The sequence below is a fragment of the Muntiacus reevesi genome, chromosome 1, assembly GCF_963930625.1.
Source record: "Muntiacus reevesi chromosome 1, mMunRee1.1, whole genome shotgun sequence".
Taxonomy (NCBI): Eukaryota; Metazoa; Chordata; class Mammalia; order Artiodactyla; family Cervidae; genus Muntiacus; species Muntiacus reevesi.
Genome location: NC_089249.1, coordinates 190,265,751 through 190,287,094, shown reverse-complemented (window position 1 = coordinate 190,287,094; position 21,344 = coordinate 190,265,751). Strand labels below are relative to the sequence as shown.

Here is a 21,344-nt window from a genome sequence, read left to right as displayed (position 1 = left end):
GCTCACGCTTGCCCTCGGCACCCTACAGGCATTAGCTGTGTCTGCATCAGTAGTAATTCCCACCCAGTGTTGCCTCCTAGACTAGGGCTTCTCAGCAGCTTGTCCCACAGAGGAGCGGCAAGGCCGTCTCAGCACTGACCTCCAGCTTGGACAGTCAGGATGTCTCAGTGGGCTCCCTGGTCCACAGACACCTGTGTGCCGGAATCTGTACACGTGCACACCTCTGCACATAGCCACCTGCTCCAGGAGAGTCTGACACTTGGTAACGCATGGGGACCCCTGGACTCCATCTGGGAGTGGGGGCCCCCAGCAATACACCAACTTGTCTTTGCAAGAAGCATGAGAAGCAGAAGGAGAAAGAGGTGGTTAGGGAGGTTTGTGGGCAGGCCATCAAGGAACTGAAAATGCCTCCAACCCCAAACAACAGGTCACACGGTCTGAGGTCTAGCTAGGACATCATTTATTAATGGGCTTCCCAGAAGAAATGGAAATCCAGTGAAAAACAAGGGTATGACCAACAAAGGGAGCCCTTTTCTCCTCCAGGAAAGAAACAAATTCTGAACCTTTGGTAACCTCAGCTAAGAGGCTGAAATTTGCAAACTCAGATAAACATCTGGGTGGCCCTGGGCCCCCGGCTCAGAAGCAGCTGGCTTCCTGGGGCCCCAGAAGGCCTGCCACAGGGAGGAGCAGGTCCCCGCCCCACACAGCTCCCAGGGGAGGCTGCTGACAGAGGCAGGGCCTCTTGTGTTTCCAGTGGGAAGCTGACTTCCGGGTCAGCTGAGGGAAGGTTTCTGGGGCCCCCAGGAACTGCATGTCAGAAAGTCAAGATAGCGGGGTGGGGGGAGCACACAGGGTCTGCAGAGGGATTGTTCCCCACTGTTAGGCAGGACATTCTGGGGGCCAGTGAGCTTGTAGGAACACCCAACACAAGCCCGGGCAGTTTGGAACTGGCTACAGATCCCTCCAGGACTGCTCCCCTCAGGGGAGGGTCCCCGCCCCCTTTGAGGTGTAGGGAGTGGGGGCCTTCCCAACTGGCTTTGCTTTCCGGTAGTAGCTGACGCGCTTGAAGGTCTCCAGATCCCGATGGGCACTCATAATCAGCCGGCTGGGTGGAAACAGGCCTGGGCTGTGCCCCACCTCACACTCGGGCACACTGGCCTCACATCGGCTCACTCACTCATGGGTACTCCGGTCACACCCACATAAGCACACACGTGTGCACAGTCCGTATCAACCTGCTGCAGGCAGACTGTGACCCATCTAGCCCCGCCTCAACCTGACAGCTCTGTGAAGGAGATGCTTCCCAGAGGCCCCTCACTGGGGGGCCGGGCCCAGCCTGGCGCCCCTGGATCACTGGTGCACTGGGCCCTCCATCACCCGCCCCTGGCCCCATCCCCTCTGCCTGTCCCGGGGACCGTGGGTCCGCAGGGCACAGCCCAGCCCTTACTTCAGGTTGGAGAGCTCCATGACCAAGCCGCGCACAGTGTCTGTCGCATCTTCCATGCTGGCGACTTCGCAGCTCTTGATCCCCACTCGTGTCCTGGCAGGACGGGAGGTAGGACGAGAGGCCTGAGCTCACTGAAGGGCCTCGCCAGCCTCCACGGGGGGCTCTGCTGAGCCTTGGGCTGTCTATTCCAGACAGGAACACCTTTGACAGCAATGACGCCCCCTCCCACCAGGCAGGGCCCTGATGGCCAACCCAGCGGCTTTACTGCTGAAAGCACACCCAGAATCCAGGCCCTTCCCCCACCAGGTGGTCCTGTGGGCAGCTGCCACACTCTCCTCCTCCCCTACCTCCTGCCCTTATATCCTGTGCCCCCAAGTGACTTGGGGGGCTGTGGAAATGGAAACCCAGCCCAAGTCTCTCCCCGCAGCCCTACACCATCCGCCGCACCTCCAGACCCACCCGCTCCCTCTTGTCCTTCTTCCCCCTGTTCCAGCCACACCGAATTCCTGGCCATGCCCTTAGCACTTCTCAGGGCTCTGGAATGTTCTTTCCAGAATGTCTCCTCTGTGGGAGTGGGGGAAGGAGAAGATAGGAGGGGAGCCCTCCCTCTCCCTCCCCACCCACCACAGGTTAAAACTAACCCCTTCCCTGCTGTCTGCCATCTGACCAGCTAATAATCTGTCTGTCGCTGACCACCACCCACCCAGCTCCCACCCAACTAGGGAGAAGCTCTGTGTTTCTCCCCAGTGCCCAGAGCAGGTCCTGGAAGACCTGGCATTAGAGGGCATCAGTGCCTATAGAAGGGGTAGGCGTGCCGGGGCACCACCGTATTGAAAACATATAGCCTGTGAGGGGGCAGAGGATCATACAGCTTAGCAGGCCTCCTGGGCTGTCACTAGAGGAACTGTGGTTCTGTTCCACCTGCTTTAGTCACCGAGATGACTGGTCAGCCTGGGCCTCCGTCTCTTGCCTTTTCTCTCTTGGCCAAGGGCCACAGAACCAGACCCCAGGACCCACCTGGGGGCTTCCAGCCATCCACGTGGGGTTGCATCGAGACCGTCAGAAATTCACCCACGAATCTCCCTCCTCTTTGCTCAAACAATAGTAGGGGACTTCTCTGGTGGTACAGAGGCTAAGAATCTGCCTGCCAGTGCAGGGGACATGGGTTGGATCCCTGGTCTGGGAAGATTCCACATGCTGCGGAGCCACTAAGCCCGTGTTTAGAGCCTGTGCTCAGCAATGAGAGAAGCCGCCACGGTGAGAAGCCTGTGTACTGCAATAAAGAGGAGCCCCTTCTCTCTGCAACTAGAGAAAATCTGTGAGCAGCAGGGACCCAGCACCACAAAAATAAATGTTAAAAAAAACAACAGTGGGGCCACGTTGATTAAACTGCCTCTGGTCCCCATGCAGGGAGTGGGTGTGTGCGTCTGTCAGGGAAGCAACGTGTGGTACAACAGGTACGACACACAGATGTGTGCAGGGGCAGGGGGTGGGAGCACGGCCTCCCTCCTCCCTGAGGAGGAGGAGCAGGAGGAAGAGAAAGGAGACAAATTCCACCAAGGGTTGCATCCCTCATCTCTCCTCCACGCCTGCCAGAAAGAAACAGAACCTTGGCCATAAATAATCAATCGGCCACCGCTCTGCAGTTTAAGTACAAGGTAACAAGAGAGGACTGTCGCCCAGTGCTGGCGGTCAGCAAGGCTGGGAGAAAGGACATGAAAGGAGGTGACGGACTGTGAGAGGGAAGCCCTGGGGCAGGGGGAGAGGACCCTCCCAACACTCACACACCTCCATGAGCTGGAGGAACAACACACCTGCTGCCTCTCGGAGGGAGAGAAGGGGGGCTGCCTTGGGGAACAGAAGCAAGCAGGAAAGAAGACGGGACAGATTGGAGACTCTGGAAGGCCCGAGGGTGCCAAAGCAGGGGTGGCCCCAAGGTTGTGCAGGCCAATGGTTCTGAGCTCTGGCTGGGTCCCCGCTCCCTCCATGGAGATTCAAGGAAAGCTCTGGACCATCTCTCCAAGAAAACACACAACGTGCATTCAGACCACCACAGAGCTGGGGGAAGCATCCCAAGGGACCTACAGAGAGATGCCAGCTTGGGTACAGGGTGCTGACTGGGAGTTCTCCATTCCCAGGGAGCAGGGGGCATGGGAAGTTTGCAAGTAGGGGTGGGAACCTTCCTGGCAGTCCAGTGATTAAGACTTTGCATTGCAATGCAAGGGGCCTGGGTTCGACCCCTGGTGGGGACTAGGATCCCATGCCAAGTGGCATGGCTGAAAAACAAAAATGAAAAAAATTGGGGGACTTCCCCAGTGGCCCAGGGGTTAAGACTGTGCTCCCAATGCTGGGGGCCTGGATATGATCCCTGCTCAGGGAACTAGATCCAGCATGCTGCAACTATAACCTGGCGCAGCCAAATAAGAGATTCAGGGCTTAGCAACCTTACTGGACAGAGAAAAGTGAGGCCCCTCGAGGGAGAGCCAGGGTCACTTCCATCACCCTCATTCACAGAGTGGGAGCTCAAAATGGTGGGGGAGAGTTGGGGGCTCCAGTCCCAGAAAAGCAGCCACACTCCCCCCTTCCAGAGACAAGAAGAGGACTCCTGCCAAGGCGAGGTCCTGCGGGGCCTCCCACTCTGCCTACCTTGGCTGGGCCTCAGCAAGGGGGCCTCTGTCTGCACATGGGTCGGTGCCAGGCCAGCAGGGGTCCAGCTCGCCTCCTGCAGGAAACAACTGGAAAAAGAGAGTGCACACACATGTGAATGACCTGGCTGGTCGGAGAAGGGAAAGGGGTCATGCAGGTCTGGCTTCTCCTCCGCCACGCTGGGAAGGCTGAGGCATCCTTTCCTCCTCCAGAGGAAAAGTGGTGTGGGGGACAGATGCTGTAACAGCCAGACCTACAGGCCAGCAGTCCGGGCTGCTCTCACCTCCCTCCTCAATACTGGGCCTGACCCCGGGGTCCTCTCCCAGGCCCCAGCCTTCGGACAAGCTGATCTGATCCACCGGTGGGTGGTTCCATCCACATATCCTCTGTCCCTGACAGCTGAGGCCTGGTGTGGTCTCAGGCCTGTCCTGCGGTATCTAGGAGGGGTCAGAGAAGACCCCGAGGGTGGTGACTGTGGTGAGGTGGGTGTCTGGCATGGAGGGGCAGAGGTCGGCCAGATAAGCCCCGAGTTTCATGTCAAGGAAAAGATTTTGCAAATATATTTTGAAGGGAACATTCATAATTAACAGGGGAGAGAGAGCCAGATAACCCTGAGAAGCTTAAATTTCTAAAGGTCAATGGTGGTTTAATTTTCATGGAAAATGTCAGGCTCAGTGGCTCAGTGGTGCAGGTGACGGCTCTTTGCCTCTTTGGAGCGGCTGGCCCAGGGCTGTCTGTTCTTCTGAGGAGACCCAAGTCCTGGGTGGGAGATGGGGTGAAGGGTTTGACAGCAACCTACCAAGGGTCCCAGGATACAAAGGAATGGACATGAAGAACTGTCTGCAACCCAGCGGCTCTCACTCAGGGATGACTTCACTCCCAAGACATGTCATCATGTCTGCAAACATTTTGGGTAGTCACACCTTTGGAAGAGGGTGCTCCTCACGTTCAGAGTGTGGAGGCTGGAGGCCAGGGATGCTGTTCAACCCCCTTCCATGCACAGGACGGTGGTCGGGCCCCTAACGCCAGCAGTGCCAAGGTTGGCACAACTGTTCTAGACAGTGGTTTCTCCCATGCGCCTGGCTGACTCTCACGAAGGCAACTCTGTGACTTAAAATACAATTCAGGGACTTCCCTGGTGGTCCAGAGGTTAAGGCTCTTCGCTCCCAATGTAGGGGGCCCGGGTTTGATCCCTGATTAGGGAACTAGATTCTGCGTGTCACAACTAAGACCCGGCACAGCCAAATTAAAAAAAAAAAATTGGATGCCACAGATTCCCCTAAGATAGGTCATAAGGAACATTCTTCCCAACAGGGACCATGGCTCCCACCAGGGTTGTGTAAAAGTCTGTCATGACAAAGGCAGTGCTTGTACTGAAGGTACAGCTTACACCTCCTCCCCTTGGAGGCCACCCATGGGGGCCACGAGAGGGACCTGGGAGCCAGCGTTTTAAATGAGGGCCTCTTTACGAGTGGAGGGGGTCCACCAGCCCTGGGGTGAGCATCATGTCCCCAGGGAGCCAGGGTAAGAGGGCAGCTGGGTTTGCAGCCTGTCTGTCACTGCTGCGAGTCCCCAGGGCCCCTCCTCAGCAGTGGAGCTCACAGCTGAGTCTGCTGAGATCACGGGCCGAGACGCCATCCACCAGCACTCTGTTCCCAAAGGGCCTTCCTGTCAGGGAGGGTTCCTGCCTTCTGGAACCTTCCCACGGGAACCTGTGCTCGGGTCACCACGACTTGTTCAGGAAGGCCTGGCGTCAAAAGAGAACGCGCCTGGGCGTCCGCGGCCTTGTCAGGGCAGTGCCTCCTCCCGCAGCGGCCCGTCCACCCTGGGCGCTGCCGGCTCTGCGGTGATTCCAGAGTGCGCTCGCTGGTGTCACATCCACCAGGGCTGTGAGACGCCACCCAAGGTCCCAGCTGCTTCCCCAGCCCTCCCCCTCAGCCACGGCCCAAGAGGCCAGAGACTGGGGGCGACCAAGCTTTTCTTTCCAAGAGAGGGGTGTGCACTTTTTAAGGGCTGGGGCTTTAATTACAACTTTTCAGCTCTGTCCAGAACCTGAGTGCCTACCTCTCCCGGGCGTCTGTGTTTAAAGGCTACGATCTAGCCACACTGTGACTCGCTTTTTGCAATCTTGCTTGTCTGGTGATCACAGAACGGTACAAGGAATCGGAGCTAGGGCAGGGAGGCCTGTGTCACAAATGACCCCTGGCCATCCCTTGGGAAGGCATTGCCTGAGACCCACATTTCCTCAACCCAGACATGGTTTCCCTCCATGACTGGAATAGCTGGCTTCCTCCAGCTGGGCACCAGATGACATCCTTTGCTTGTTTGGGGGCTGCGTCTTAGGAAGAGACTATTTAAGGGCAGAAATGACAGGGTACAAAGTGCTCACTCTGGGAGAAGCAGATGGAATGGCGCTACTGAAAACCTCATGGAGGCAGAAACCATCCAAATCTGTTTACTCCTGGCACAGAGCAGGCTCTCAAACCTCAAGACATTTTCAAACAGGCGACTTCCCTGGTGGTCTGGTAGATAAAACTCCACACTCCCAATGTAGCGGGCCCAAGTTCGATCCCTGGTCAGGGAACTAAGATCCCACATGCTGCAACTAAGCCTAAGCAACCCAACTAGAGAGCCTGCATGACACAACAAAGACCCAGAGCAGCCAAAACAAATAACAAATTAATAAAAATTGAAAAACATTTTTTCACACACACCAAAAATCAAGTTTTAAAACAGGGAAGGCCAAAGAAACAGAGGCCACGTTTGTGAAGTGACATGGGCTCCGTGTTGGCTCCAGGTCAGAACAGTTGAGGCACAGTCATGGAATCAGGCCACCTGGGCGTGACTCCTCCCGGCTGCCTAACCTTCATCACTCTCTCAGCCGCACCCAGTGTGTGGAAAGAGAACCGCCCACCTCTGAGCGTGAGTCCACAAAGCACTTAGGCTCAGGTGTGCCGGCTGCTGCCAGGGATGTGGTGCCTACTGGGGGGCGGGGCCAAAGTGGGGTTGCCACCTGCCCAGACAGGTAACCGCCCATGGCCAGCACAGGCTCAGTGGGCAGATCCCCGAAGGAAAGCCCTTGCAAATGCCAGCAGACAGGACTTCCCTGGGGATAAGAATCTGCCTGCCAATGCAGGGGACATGGGTTCGATCCCTGGTCCAGGAAGATCCCACATGCCATGGGGCAGCCAAATCCACGCTCCACAACTACTCAAGCCCTTGAGCCCTAGAGCCCATGCTCAGCAACAAGTGAGAAGCCCTCACACTGCAACAGCAAAAGAGTAGCCCTCACTCGCTGAGAACTAGAGAAAGGCCGTGCAAAAGCAGAGAAGACCCAGTGCAGCAAAAAATATAAATAAATAAAAAGATGCTAACCGTCATCTGACAACAGAGTTGCCCCAAATCTTCAATTTGTAAAAAAAGAAAAAAAAAAAAAAAAAACCAACTCAGTATCTGCAAAGCACAGTAAGTGAAAAAAAAAAAAAAAATTCCAGCAGACAAACGAAAGTCCATGTATATGTTCGAAAAAGAATGGTATCAGGTGACCCTAAAGATGGACTTTAGGTTCTTCCCTAAAGTCTGGGTTTAGGTTCTTCCCAGTGGAGGAGTGAGCTCCCCTCCCATGGGCCCAGTTTTGAGGCCACTTGCTTCTTCAGGTAGGCCCTTTTGGGCTGGCACCCTCTAGACACCCCTAAGGAATCTCCAGGCAGAGCCTGGGCACTGAGGAGTGCAGGACGCAGGTATACAGGGGGCACTGCCTGGGCCAAAAAAATGTGTGTATCATGCCCCGGGGCTCCTCAGCTCCCAGACGGTCAGGCCCCTCAGAGAAAGGCAGGTCTAACCTTCCCAGGACATCGCTGACTCCACACCCACTGAAGCTGTGACTCAGACCCCAGGACTCATCTGCTGTATAAACAGGTCACCACGTGCCCCTCTTCCCCCAACCACTGGATGGTTTCGGAGGGCTCGTGGCCATCTGGCGCCTGCCCTGGGGCGTGTGACTGTAACTCGGGGAAGCTCTTACCTGCTCCGGTGGGGCTTCAAAGCCAGGAGCTTCCAGGGCATCCTGTATTTGGCTATCTGGCAGGAAGTTGAGTTCCATGGCTGGTGACCCCTCCCAGACAGCCTGCTTGGACGAGTCAGCAGGGCGCCGGGGCTGGCCTATGGGGCCAGTGGGGGTATCTGGGCTGCCCTGGCCTGCCCCAGCATCCTGGGGAGGGCCGCCCACTGCTTCTTCATCCATTGGTGTAGCACACGCTCTGGGGGACAAACTGAGCCCTTTGAGGTCCTGCTTGTGGCTCAGGCTCCCTTGCTCAGCTGCCTTTTCCCCTGTAGGTTGTGACAGCCAAGGCTGCGAGCACACACCTCCCAAGCCCTCCTGATCCGGGCTTGGCACCTGGCTCTGACCACCATCTGGGCCCGTTTCTAAGGCTGAAGGGTTGGGGTCCCCAGCTCCTAGTGTGGGTTCTTGGGTCTCATGAAGCAGAGGCAGGAAGGCTGCAAAGCACCCCAGGATGTCACCAGGGGGCTCATCTTCCCGCTGTGCCTCTCCTCTGCCTCCACCGGTCGCCCCAGTGAGAAGCATGCAGCTGAGCAGGGCCCTGCTGTGACCTGCGTTGGGCGACTTCCCGCTGGGGGAGGTGGGCACCCTGGCGCCAACCTCCCCGTCTGGCCCAGCCCCCCTCAGAGGCCTGTGTTCTGGCTCAGCAGGGTCTGTGTTCACATCTGCGATAACAATGGTCCCAAGCAGAGGGCACTGAGGGCCGCTCCAGCTCCACTCTGCTTCCCTGCCGAGGGTCTGCAGGGGGCGAGGAGGGCCCAGGAGGCTACCTCCTTCCTCCCGCTGCCCCTCAAGTAGATCAGCCCCTGTTAGCCCTCGGGTACCTCCCTGCTGGGGGGCTTCCCGGGCTGGTTCTGTCTCTCCAGTGTCACTGCCTGGCAGGGGCCCTTTCTGACCGTGATTGCCTGGAGCCCAACCCTCCTCTGTGCTTCCACCCTTGGGCACACCGGTCCTAGGCTCTGACAGGTGGTCCTGGCCAGCCCTCTCTGAGGCAGAGGGCACCGTCCCTGACTCTGAGGAGGCGCTGGTGGAGACGGAGGGCTGAGGACCCGCATCACTGGGCCCAGGGGTCATGGGGCTCAAGCCACTGGGCTCAGTGCAGGGGCCATCTGCCTGGGTCTGGTGTCCTGCGTCCCTGGCCTCCTGGAGGGCAAGTCCTGGGGACTCATCCTGAGGCTGGCTCCTGGTCTGCTGTGCACTGAGTTCTGGCAGAGTTTCCTGTGGAGAGAGAAAGACTCAGCCTTGGGCCTTCAATAATCAACTGCTCTGAAGACTTTTCTAGTCACCACTGCCCCTGTATGAAGCCTCAGATGCCACGAGGATGACTGCACCAAACAGGGATCTGTGCTGATCCTGGGTGGGTTTCCCAGGTGGCTCAGGGGTAAAGAATCTGCCCACCAATGCAGGAGACGTGAGTTCAAGGCGAATGCTGCTGCAATGAACATGGATATACAAACACCTGTTTTGTTGTATGGATGTTACCCATGTTTTGTTTAATTCATTCATCCATCGACAGACATGTGTGGTCATACGGTTTTTACAACTTCCTCTGAATCTACTTAATGCCCTGGAGATCCATCCAAGTGGTTATGTGTTTCACACTAGTTTGCTCCTTTTTTTGGAAATTGATGAGTTGTGTTCTGTGGTGTGAATGGACCATGACTGTTCCACCATTCACCCGCTGAAAGATATGTGGGTTGTTTCTGGTCTGGGGAAATTACAAACACAGCTGCTGGGAACACCCACCAATCACTTTTTAGGGGAGTGTGTTCCAGAGACAGCAATCATGACCCCTGGAGCTCACAGGGGTAAGGACAAGACAGCATGCTCTAAGAATCCCCTTGATTCATGCAAAAGCTTCTGAGAAGCAAAGGGTTTATGGACAGAAATGCGGGCTGCCTTTCTTAATTTATTTTTAATTGGAGGATAATTACTTCATAATATCGTGTTGGTTTCTGCCATACAATGTGAAACAGCTCTAACTATATATATATATATCCCCTCCCTCCTACCTTGTCCCCCAGCCCATCCCTCTGGGTCATCACAGAACACCGAGGTGAGCTCCCTGTGCTATACTCGGGCTGCCTTTCTGAGTTTCAATACTTTCATCCAATTCGGGGCACAGAGCTCTGGCCTCTACAGTTTCAGGGCAGGCACGCTGCCCTGAGCACCTCTCACAGGCCTGCAGGCTGCTGACACAGCCCCTGCTGTCCACAGACGCCTTTAGTGCTAAGTATGGTGGTGGGGGGGGGGTGTGGAGAGGTGCAGAGTTGCGTGCATGCTCAATTGTGTCTGACTCTTTGCGATCCCATGGACTGTAGCCCGCCAGGCTCCTCCGTCCATGGGATTTCCCAGACAAGAATACTGGAGTGGGTTGCCCTTTCCTTCTCTAGGAGATCTTCCTGACCCGGGGATCAAACACGCATCTCCTGCATCTCCTGCATTGGCAGGCAGGTTCTTTACCACTGAGCCACCTGGGAAGCCTAGTCATTGTCAAAGAAAACCAAAGTTGAACTTGGCTGCTGAGGTGGGGCCAAGAGGTGGGACACCTACAGAGCGCAGCCTGGCTGATGGTAGGACCTTACCAAGCTGAACACCCCCGTCCCGAGGCCCTCTGCCCTCCTCTCTGCTTGTCTCGTCACTGTCTTCCTGGGTTTTGCAAACTGGGGGACGAACCTCCCCACTGAGTTCTGTGAACCAGATACAACAAGAACAAAACAGCAGTAAAGATAAAGGAGGAATGAGGTCTTGGAAATCAAGTGTGCAAACCCCAAAACCGGGTTCTGCCTTGTAGTCTGTGCCTTCCAGGCCCAGCACACACTCCCACCAGCAGCTGCAGCTGCTGAACACAGACAAGCTCTCCAGCATCTTTTGTGCCTGTGTAAGGCTACAGAGCAGGCTCACCTGGGAAGGAGGAAGGGGCACTGGCTCCTTTTCCGGCTGCCCAAGGAGCCTGGAGGAAGCACCTGCTTCATTATCAGGAGAGCTGGAAGGAGAAAGACAAAACAGAGGAGGTTCTCAAGTCCTCCTACACGGTTAACTTGTGTAGTGAGACAAACAATGGAATTCACAGGCAGAGTAGTGCTCAGCGTCTCCAAAGAGGGCGGCCCTGCAGCACCTGCTGAGAAAGGGCGGGGTGGAGAAGGGGATGCATGCCTGCCAACAAGCGTTCGGAGTCCCATGCCTAGAAGCCAAGCTGCCTTCTCTGGCAGCACTTTACTCTTATAATCCCAGGAACTGGCTCCTGGAATAAGAACAGGAATTCTCATTTGGACTGACATCCCAGCCCCCAATTCTACAAATGCTAAAAAGCTGCAGATACAAAAAAAACGCAGTGTCTAAAAAACCGGGTGTATTCATAATTGCCAAAATGTGGAAGCAATTGAGAGGCCTTCAGTGGGTGAATGGATAACTAAACTGTGGTAGGCCTTTCCTGATGGTCCAGTGGTAAAGAATCTGCCTGCCAGCACAGGGGACTCCGGTTCGAGTTCTGGTCTGGGAAGATCCCACATACCGAAGGGGACAAGAAGCCCGTGTGCCACAGCTACTGAGCCCCTGATTCAGAGCCCGAGAGCCGTGATTACTGAGCCCATGTGTTGCAAGTACGGAAGCCCATGGCTCCTATAGCCTGTGCCTTGCAACAAGAGAAGCCACTGCAGTGAGAAGCCCACACCACAACTAGAGAGTAGGCCCTGCTCTCCACAACCAGGGAAAGCCCACGCACAATAACAAACACCCAACCCAGCACGGCCAAAGACAAATAAATAAATAAAATAAAGAAACTATGATACATAAAGACAGTGGCACAGCATTCAGTGTTAAGAAGAAACAAGCTCTCCTCTACGCAATGCTCTGCAATGGCCCATATGGGAAAAGACTAAAAAAGACGGGACGTGTGCACAACTGACTCACTTTGCTGCACACTGAAACTGACACGACACTGTATACCAATCACACTCCAGTAAAAAAAATCTGAATTAATTTCTGACCACATCCCAAGGAATGTAGGACTTCCTGGACTAAAGATTGAACCAGTATCCCCTACACTGGAAGGGCAGAGTCTTAACCACTGGACCACCAGACAAGTCCAGACTTTTTCAAAATAAACAAACAAAATTATGCCATCTGCTTTATAAAATAAAATCTAAAAAAATAAACGAGCTCTCAAGCCATGAAGATACGTGGAGATACCCTAAATGCACGTTACCATGTGAAAGAAGCCAATCTGAAAAGGCTATGTACTGTATGATTCCAATGATACGATATTCTGGAAAGGGCAAACTATGAAGACAGTGAAAAAGATCAGTGGTTACCCAGGGTGTGGTGAAGGGAAAATGAATAGACTAGGATTTTTATGGCTGTGAAAGAACTCTGCATGATGTTGTACTGATATATGTTATTATTCCTCCAGTCAAACCCACAGAGTGTACAATACACAGAATGTAAACTTTGGGGGCTTCTCTGGTGGTCCAGTGGATAAGAATCCACCTGCCAATGCAGGAGACCCAGGATCAATCCCTGGTCCTAGAAGATCCCACATGCTGCGTGGCAACTAAGTCTGTGTGCTGCAGCTTCTGAGCCTGTGCTCTGGAGCCAGGGAGCTGCAACTACAGAAGCCCGCATGCCTTACAGAACAAGCTCTGCAACAAGAGAAGCCACTGCAATGAGAAGCCCATGCACTGCAACTACAGAGGAGCCTCTACTTGCCACAACTAGAGAAAAGCCTGTGCAGCAACAAAGACCCAGCACAACCAAAATTAAACAATAAAAAAAAAGTTTAAAGTAAACTATGGACTGTGGGTGATTAACACGTGTCAGTGTAGGTTCAGTTCAGTTCAGTTCAGTCATTCAGTCGTGTCCGACTCGTTGAGACCCTGTGGACTGCAACATGCCAGGCTTCCCTGTCCACATGTCAATGTAGCTTCATCCTTGGTTAAAAAAAAATGTACCATTCTGGTGAGTGACGGCGGTCACGAGGGATGTGGGAGGGCAGACGGTATAACAGAAATCAACTGTACCTTCCTCTCAATTTTATTGTAAACCTAAAACTGCTCTAAAAAAATAAAGTCTTTTTTAAAAACTGGTGAGACTTACAGTTATATCCAAGTAAATGTGGATATGTATACTGTAAAAAAAAAAATCAAACTCTGGAACTGAAACTTCATAATTTCAACTTTAGAAGTGGAGCAGGATAAAGCATGAAGCTACGCTAATGGGCTTGGATCATGCCAAGGGAGGTTATGGAGACAGAATAAGTCTAGATACTGATAGCAACCGTCTGCTCAAAATTTTTTAATTGGGATGGGTTGTTTGGGCGGCTTCTGGGATACTGGCAAGATTTCATTTCTCAACATAAATGTGCTAGGCTGATTGATTTATGTTGCTTTTTTTCTGCTACATTTGTGCACAGGCAGTATTTCTTAATAAAACATTAAAAAAACAGAAACAAAGGAGTTGGAACCCACTTCGGTGGGTTCTGATTATTCTTATGGACTCAGACAGCAGAGTGGACAATGGCCAGGACCTCATCAGCCCTGATGGCCTCTTTGGGGTGAGGGACATGGTGACACTGTCGTGTGTGTCTGGGAGGATGCCTTAGCTGTGACACGTGGCCCCTCTCTTTCTATCACACATGCAGCTTTAGCCCTAAGACTGCCAAGACCTGAGATCAGACATGCACCCCAGAAAATGGTCCTGTCAGCCGGACTGCATGCCTTACTTTTTCATGCAGAAAATGTGCTACACCAATCCACAGCGCTTTCTCTGAAGACGTCGGACAGCAGGAACTTTCCTTCTCCCAACTCCTAATAACCCTTTCTACTTAGCTGCAGTTACATATGGCTTACCCCCATGGAGACTAAATGGTTCTCCAGAGATTTCCTTTCTTCCCACCGTGTTTAATTACATATTTCTTGAAAATATATGAGAACTGGGAAGCCATAGTAGTGAAGAGCACAGGAACCAGACAAAGCCAGAACCGCAGCCCACCCTGTATGAACTTAGTGGCCCTGGGCAAGTCATTTGATTGCTCGAACCCTCAGAGTCCTCATCAGTCAAATGGGGTTAAAAACCTGTGTCACAGTGCCATGAGGATTAAATAAGCAAATGTGTGTAAAGTATTTATTATTAGCACACTGCCTAGAACATAAAGATGCTTAATCCTCTCTTATGTGTTATTATTTCACAGACCCACTCCTTCAGTCCCCTCTTCATTAAGAAGGAATGTGGGAGGACTTCCCTGGTGGCACACTGGGTAAGAATTTGCCTGCCAGTGCAGGGAACACAAGTTCAATCTCTGGTCCAGGAAGATTTCACATGCTATGGGGCAACTAAGCTTGTGCACCGCAACTGCTGAGCCTGTGTGCTACAACTACTTATGCCCACATGCCTAGAGCCTGTGCTCCACAACAAGAAAAGCCTCTGCAATGAAAAGCCTATGTACTGCAAAAAGCGTAGCTTCCGCTGTCTGCAATTGGAGAAAGCCCACACATAGCAACAAAGATGCAATTCAGTCAAAAATAAGTAAGTAAATAAGAAATAAATAAAATTTAACTAAAATATATATATTTCGACTTTTCTCACTAGAGAGGAGCCTCTAGAGCAAAACGTCAAGAAGCTCAATCCAAGGGCCCTGACCCCTGTGGGGGAGGCATGGACTGGCTGGGCCATATGAGCTGGTCCCCCTTCCTTTGCACCCTGTCCACTAGGTCACTGTGCTGTGCCCACTGTCAGCGGAGAGGCTTGCTGGATATTCTGAGCCACCTACCTGGAGGCTGCCTGTCCTGGTTCCTTCCCACTCTGCTCTGCAGAGGGAGTGAGTCCTGATCCGCCTTCTGATTCTTCAGGGTGATGCAAACAGTCTAACATGGAACTCTGGCTGGTGGCCCTGTCGGAGTCTTCTATCCTTGGGTTCTTTGGAAGTTTCGGAAGATGGAGTCCTTCCCTTCCTGGTGTGGAGACAAAAGAAGATTAAGGGGGCCTCCTTTCCTGGTGGTCCAGTGTTTAAGAATCTGCCTGCTAATGAGGGGAACACAGGTTCAAACCCTGCTTTGGGAAGATCCTACGTGTCACATGGCCACTATTGACAGAATTAGGATAAATTACAGGAAAAGTCAGTGTGGTCTAGTGGAACCCAACAAGAGAAACTACCACAATGACAAGCCTGTGCACTGCAATGAAGAGCAGACACCACTTGCTGCAACTAGACGAAACCCTCACGTAGCAGTGAAGACCCAACACAGCCAAAAATAAATAAATGAAAAGAAAAAAAAAGAAGTGAAGGGGTGGGGGGACAGTGGGAGCACACACTGCCATGACCAACAGCCAAACACATTTGGGTCGCTGATGCAACGTGAGCAGGCTTGTGCAAAAGGCAGGAAATTCCTGCTCTGACGCTTGTTTGGAGAGTGAGAGATGGGATGGACTGTCATCCAGGTGGGACCCAAGAACTTATGGGGCCATGGGATTCAAAGGCTTTTAACTTGTGGTCTGGTCATGACAGATGCTGAATCCTGAGTGACCTGGCCTGGCTCAGAGTCACAAGACAACCTGTCCAGCTGACTGTTTCTGGGGAAGTGGTGAGAGGTGTGTGCTGGTTGTCTTGGATCTTAGCTCAAATTGTCCCTATAGAGGGACTTTTTTTTTTTTTTTTGGTGAGAGGACATGCGGGATCTTAGTTCCCCAACCAGGGATCAAACCTGTGCCCCCTGTGGAAACACAGAGTCTTAACTCCTGGACCACCAGTGAAGTCCCAGAGGAGCCATTCTTGCCCTTTCTATAGAGCAACTCCTCTAGGAGCCATGCTCTGTTGTATTCACTTTACATCTTTTCTGCAAGTGTCTGATATACTGGGTCATTTACTGTCTCCTCCACTATAACCTGTCCATGCAAGGAGGGGCCTCATTTATCTCACTCTCTGCTGGGTTTCAAGTGGCTAGATGAGCATCTAATAAACTGTTGGTGCTCAATAAATGGGGCTTCCCTGACAGATCAGTTGGTAAATAATCCACCTGCAATACAGGAGACTCTGGATTCATTCCTGGGTTGAGAACCGCTCAATAAATACTTAGAAGATGACTGAATAAACGCATGAGAAAATCCAGATCACCTCCCAGAAAATGCAGATGACATTAAATTTTAAGTACCACTCTGGTTTTCCGTGATGCTTGCAGAATATCCAACCTGGGAAAACTGGGACCCAGAGTCATCGAGCGGTAAGGAGGTAACTTCTCGGCTCGGTTGCCTCTTGGTCCCTGCTACATCCCTACAAATACCTTTCCCATCACTGAAAGCAATTCAGAGCCTAAAGGTGCTTATTAACATCCATTTGTTTAATGAAGGGAATTCCCTTATTACAGAAATTGCCAATAGTGGCTGACTTGTCAGAATGCTCCAATCTGGCCCCAAATGAACCATTTATTCAATGAACAAATAATAAGGGTTGACTCTAGTACAGTTCCATGCCAGACACTGTCCTGAGGACTCAGGCGTGTTATGGTAAAACTTCAAGATAGAGTCTTCATGTTATGCCCACGTTACAGATGAGCAAGCTGAGGCATGGGGAGACCAAAGACTCTGAAATGGGATTCAGGCAGTTCAGCTCGAGCCTTCACGCTTAAGTGTACCTGAACACTCACTGAACATCTACTATGTACTGTATCTCTGACCAGGCAGTGAGAACAAAAAGACAAACCAAACCCAGGTCTGATTTTTCTGGAGGTTATCACAAAGACCTTTCCAAACTCAGCTCCTTATATTGTTGTTCAGTTGTGTCCGACTCTTTGTGACCCCATGGACTGGAGCATGCCAGGCTTCCTTGTCCTTCACCATCTCCTGGAGCTTGCTCAAACCCATGTCCATTGAGTCAGTTATGCCATCCAACCATCTTGTCCTCTGTCGTCCCCTTATCCTCCTTATATATCTTGAAGTAAACCCACTGAGAGTTTCCCAGGTAGCTCAGTGGTAAAGAATCCGCCTGCCAATGTAGGAGATGCTGGTTTGATCTCTGAGTCAGGAAGATCCCCTAGAGAAGGAAATGGCAACCCACTCCAGTATTTCTTGCCTGGGAAATCTCATGGACAGAAGAGCCTGGAGGGCTACAGTCCATGAGGCTGCAGAGTTATACAGAACTAAAACAACAACAAATCCATTGAATGAGCTCCCTCCCTCCAACACTGAGTGCTAGGGTCCTCCTCAGCGTCCATTTGGCTTTTTGGGTTCCACTACACAACATTGACTTTCCTGTAATTTCTCCTAATTCTGTCAGTTACAGTTCACATGGGCCTATTTAGAACTTTACCCCACTGCTGTGTATTTGATTAGTTCCCCTGGTTGAGAAGCACTTTTCCTTTCCCCCTAACTGGACTTTGAAGGTATCAACTGCAGGATCTAAATCTCATCTTGATCTCATCTTCACCATGCTTCCCACCCCCGCCCACGTTATGGACCCACTCTGGCACTGCACCCAGAGCAAAGTTCCAATGAGTTTCTTATACAAACACATTTCCACTTTGTGGTCTGCCAGGAAATGCAAAAATATAGCAGCTTCATTTGTTTAGTTTCTTAAGAAGCCGAAACACTAGCTTGCTTTGCTCATCCAATGGACATTTATTAGTACCAAATAAAAACCAAAAATACCAACAGGAGTAAAGAGGCTCCCATTTTCTTCCTGTGATCCATCCCCACAGGATTAATTTAAGGAAATCGAAAGCAGAACCTTGTGTTCAACACTAAAGGCCAAAGACATCAGGAGGGAAAGGCTTCTTTCACCACCTGCCAGAATCGTCTTTCTTTTTCCCCACCCATCCAGGACACACAGAAAGAACTCTCCTGGGCCAGCCCAGGGTCCACTGAGCTGAGAAGTCCACTGCCAAGAGAGGCCCCGAATGACCTGCTGTGGGTGGGCCTGGCTGGCCCCAGCTTCCCCCTCCAAGGTCACAGAAATTCCTATGCCTCCAAGCAGCTTGTTACTCATCTCTGCACAAACATCTTTTTTTTTTTTTTTTTTTTAATAATTCTATTTATTTATTTTTGGCTGTGCTGGGTCTTTGTCCCAGCTTGGGCTTTTCTCTAGCTGTGGTATGAAAGCTTCTCACTGCAGTGGCTTCCCTTTTCGAGAAGCACAAGCTCTAGGGCACACAGGCTTCAGCAGTTCTGGCTCCCAGGCTCTAGAGTGCAGGCTCAGCAGCTCTGGTGTAGGGGCTTACCTGCTCCACGGCATGTGAGATCTTCCCAGACCAGAGCTCGAACCCCTGTCTCTTGCACTGACAGGCAGATTCTTTACCGCTGAGCCACCAGGGAAGCCCTTACACTAAACATCTTTGATCTGTTGATTTCCTTCCTGCCCTACATCCTACTCTTGAAGTTCATTAGCCACTAGGTGAAGGGGTCATTCCTAAATTTTTAAGAAATTTAAATTCCTTAGCCAATGACAGGGGAATGGAGCTATACTACATAATACTGGATGTCTTCCTTCTGAAGGAGGCAATTCTCTATGTATATTGAGAAGTAAAGATGATCTTGAAAACCTATGAAGTTGAAAATCAGGAGGTTGCAGGTCAGTATGTTGATGATTATATTTATCCAATAAAAACACTGTATCTGTGTATATAAAGAAAAAGTCTGGAAGAAGTAGAGTACTATTTATTTCCCATTTTTTATGCTACACGATGTGGTTGATCCAGGCTTCCCTAGTGGCTCAGTGGTAAAGAATCCGAGCGCCAATGCACAAGACATGGGTTTGATCTCTGGGTTTGGAAGGTCCCCTGGAGAAGGAAATGGCAACCCACTCCAGCATTCCTGCCTGAGAAATCCCATGGACAGAAGAGCCTGGGGGGCTACAGTCCATGGGGTCGCAGAAGAGTCAGACACAACTGAGTGACTAAACATCATGGTTGACCATCATCCTATGGTTGTGGTGGACTTTAACATTAGCGGAAGTTGAGCAAAGGGTAAACGGAACTCTGAAATATTTTTACAACTTTTCTGTAAGCTCAAAATTGTTTCAAAATGAAAAAAAAAAAAATCTGAAAGGACAATCATAACAGCAGCATATATTTGTGTCCTGCCATGGGTCTACTTTCAGTGCTTTACAAATACTAATTCACATGTGAGCTCTAGGGCAAAGTTCTCAACTTTGGCACTATTGACATTTGGGGTACTACTGACATTTGGGGCCAGGTCATTCTGTGCTGTGGGGGCTGTCCTCTGTATGCTATAATTTTGAGCAGCATCTCTGCCCTCGACCCCTGAAATGCCAGTACCTCCCACCCACCCACCCAAACACACCAGTTGTAAAACCCTAGAGTGTCTCTAGGTACTTCCCTGGTGGTCCAGTGGTTAAGACTCCTGCTCCCAACGCAGGGGATTCAATCCCTGATCAGAGAACTAGATCCCACTAGCTCTGTGAACCCAGGGGCCACAACTGAAAGATTCCACATGCCGCAATTAGGACTTGTCACAGCCAAATAAGTGAATAAATACTTAAAAAAAAAATCTCCAGATATTGCCAAATGTCCTCTGGAATCAAACTGCTCCCCGCAACAGGTTGAGAATCACTGTTCTAAAGGACAGGGTAGGGAGGTGGGAGGGACGTTCAAGGGAGGGGACACACATATACTTATGGCTGACTCATGGTGATACACGGCAGAAACCAACACAATATTGTAAAGCAATTTTCCTCCAATTAAAGATAAATTTAAAAATATTTTTAAAAGAAAATAAAGGAAATGGTATGTGCTCTTTATTATCCCCTACTTACAGGAGGAAAGTGAGACAAAGAGTAAGTTATCTGCCATCATACAGGGAGATGAACCTAGGTTTTTTGCTCAAGTCACATACCAGCATCAAGCTCTATTCATGGGTCATCTCTGAGAGGGGACCCGCATAGAAGCTGCACCCCTCCCTGAAGCCTGCAGGCCTCCCCTAGGCTGTGGGATCCCACTACAGGCTGGAGGAAGCTCCACAAAGCTTTCACTTTTTACTATAAGCACTTCTCCATAACTTACACTTGCACTAAGTCATCGTGTGTATTAAATCATTGCTATTATTTTAAGGAGCTTGGTGTGGTCACATTAGGGGTAAGAATAAGCCCACATTCCTCCTAAAAGCAGAAGCAGCAATAAAGATGTGTCAACTTGATCGTTCAAATACCTGAGGTCCGAAGCTTCTTCCTCTTACTCATTTTATCTCTCCCTAGAGAAATCTGAAAACAAGGAGCAAATCTCATCATTACAAGCAGTTCCTATCTCTGGGTTACTGGACCCAGCAGCCTTGGCTGAGGCCACCCCTCCCCCACCTAAACCCATCTGGCTGCCCCAGGGGTCAACAGAGCCCCAAGAGGGCAGAGGGTGGGGATCATAGCTACCTTGGGCTATCGCGGCATGAGAATTTAAACTCCTCCATGCTGCAGAGAGGGAACTGCCTATTTTCTGCCCAGGATCTGAGAGCACCTGGGCCGGGGTATGGCCCCTCTAGTCTCTAAGATGGGGCAGCCTATGTGAAGCTCCCTTCCTCCAGGCTGGGGTACTTGGGACCCTTTCAGGGACACCCCAGGATTTTCGAGGTGACACATGGGGCCCTGCAGGGTCATCTGAGGGCGTTAGAGGGGACACCTGGGGACCTTTCAAGGGATGGGGAGGCCCTTTGGAGGATGCCTGGGGCCTTGGGGGAGGCCGGAGTCGCCACCACACGTCCATTCCTTTCAGCCTAGGAGCCAGACAAGGCCAAACTGACCTGGGCCAGAGAAGCTGTCGAGGTCCCTCTGTCGTTACCAGGAACTGGGAAGGTCTACCTGGATCTGCTGGGGGATAATTCGGTTAAATTATTTCTGTAAGGTTTTTTTTAAAAAAAAAAAAACAATTACAGGCAAAGTTGGCCCTCACGGAAGCCGGGCAGCTCGAGGTCTGAGGCCCGAGTGCTGTGGACCTCGCTTTTGGTGACCAGGCCCATCCTAACCCTACCCTGGGCGTCGAAAGTGAGAACTGTCTAAACCAACAGAGACCAGAGCTCGCAGGTGAACCGGCCACACCGAGAACCCAGCGGCCGCCACCGCCCCTCACACCTGCAATCGCTCCGCCTAGTTCCCGCGCACTACGAGGCCCTGCTGCGCACGCGCTATGCCGGAACCTCCCTTCTCCACTTGCGCACGCTCCGCCTCTTTCCCGCGCAACCGGCGACACCGCCCATCACCGG

The 21,344-nt window shown here is 51.7% G+C and overlaps 1 protein-coding gene across 1 annotated transcript; it reads right to left on the bottom strand.

Moving 5' to 3' along the window:
* Positions 1 to 457: 457 nt before the first annotated feature.
* Positions 458 to 21,319, bottom strand: BRME1 (break repair meiotic recombinase recruitment factor 1). Its single transcript, XM_065932051.1, has 10 exons — positions 21,214 to 21,319; positions 20,886 to 20,949; positions 20,304 to 20,355; positions 14,920 to 15,100; positions 11,058 to 11,139; positions 10,739 to 10,843; positions 8,118 to 9,371; positions 4,094 to 4,182; positions 1,448 to 1,540; positions 458 to 1,105 (listed from the first exon to the last, which is right to left on the bottom strand). The coding sequence occupies exons 3-10, from the start codon at positions 20,332 to 20,334 to the stop codon at positions 979 to 981; spliced, it is 1,962 nt and encodes a 653-aa protein (XP_065788123.1). The 5' UTR covers positions 20,335 to 20,355; positions 20,886 to 20,949; positions 21,214 to 21,319; the 3' UTR covers positions 458 to 978.
* Positions 21,320 to 21,344: the final 25 nt, after the last annotated feature.

Excerpts from the sequence above, each read along its gene's own strand:
- BRME1 (XM_065932051.1), bottom strand. The coding sequence starts at position 20,334 with ATGAGTAAGAGGAAGAAGCTTCGGACCTCAG. Across the intron at positions 15,101-20,303 it reads GAAGAAGCTTCGGACCTCAG|GAAGGGAAGGACTCCATCTT; the intron begins GTATTTGAACGA and ends TCTCCACACCAG. Across the intron at positions 1,106-1,447 it reads ATGGAGCTCTCCAACCTGAA|CCGGCTGATTATGAGTGCCC; the intron begins GTAAGGGCTGGG and ends GTTTCCACCCAG.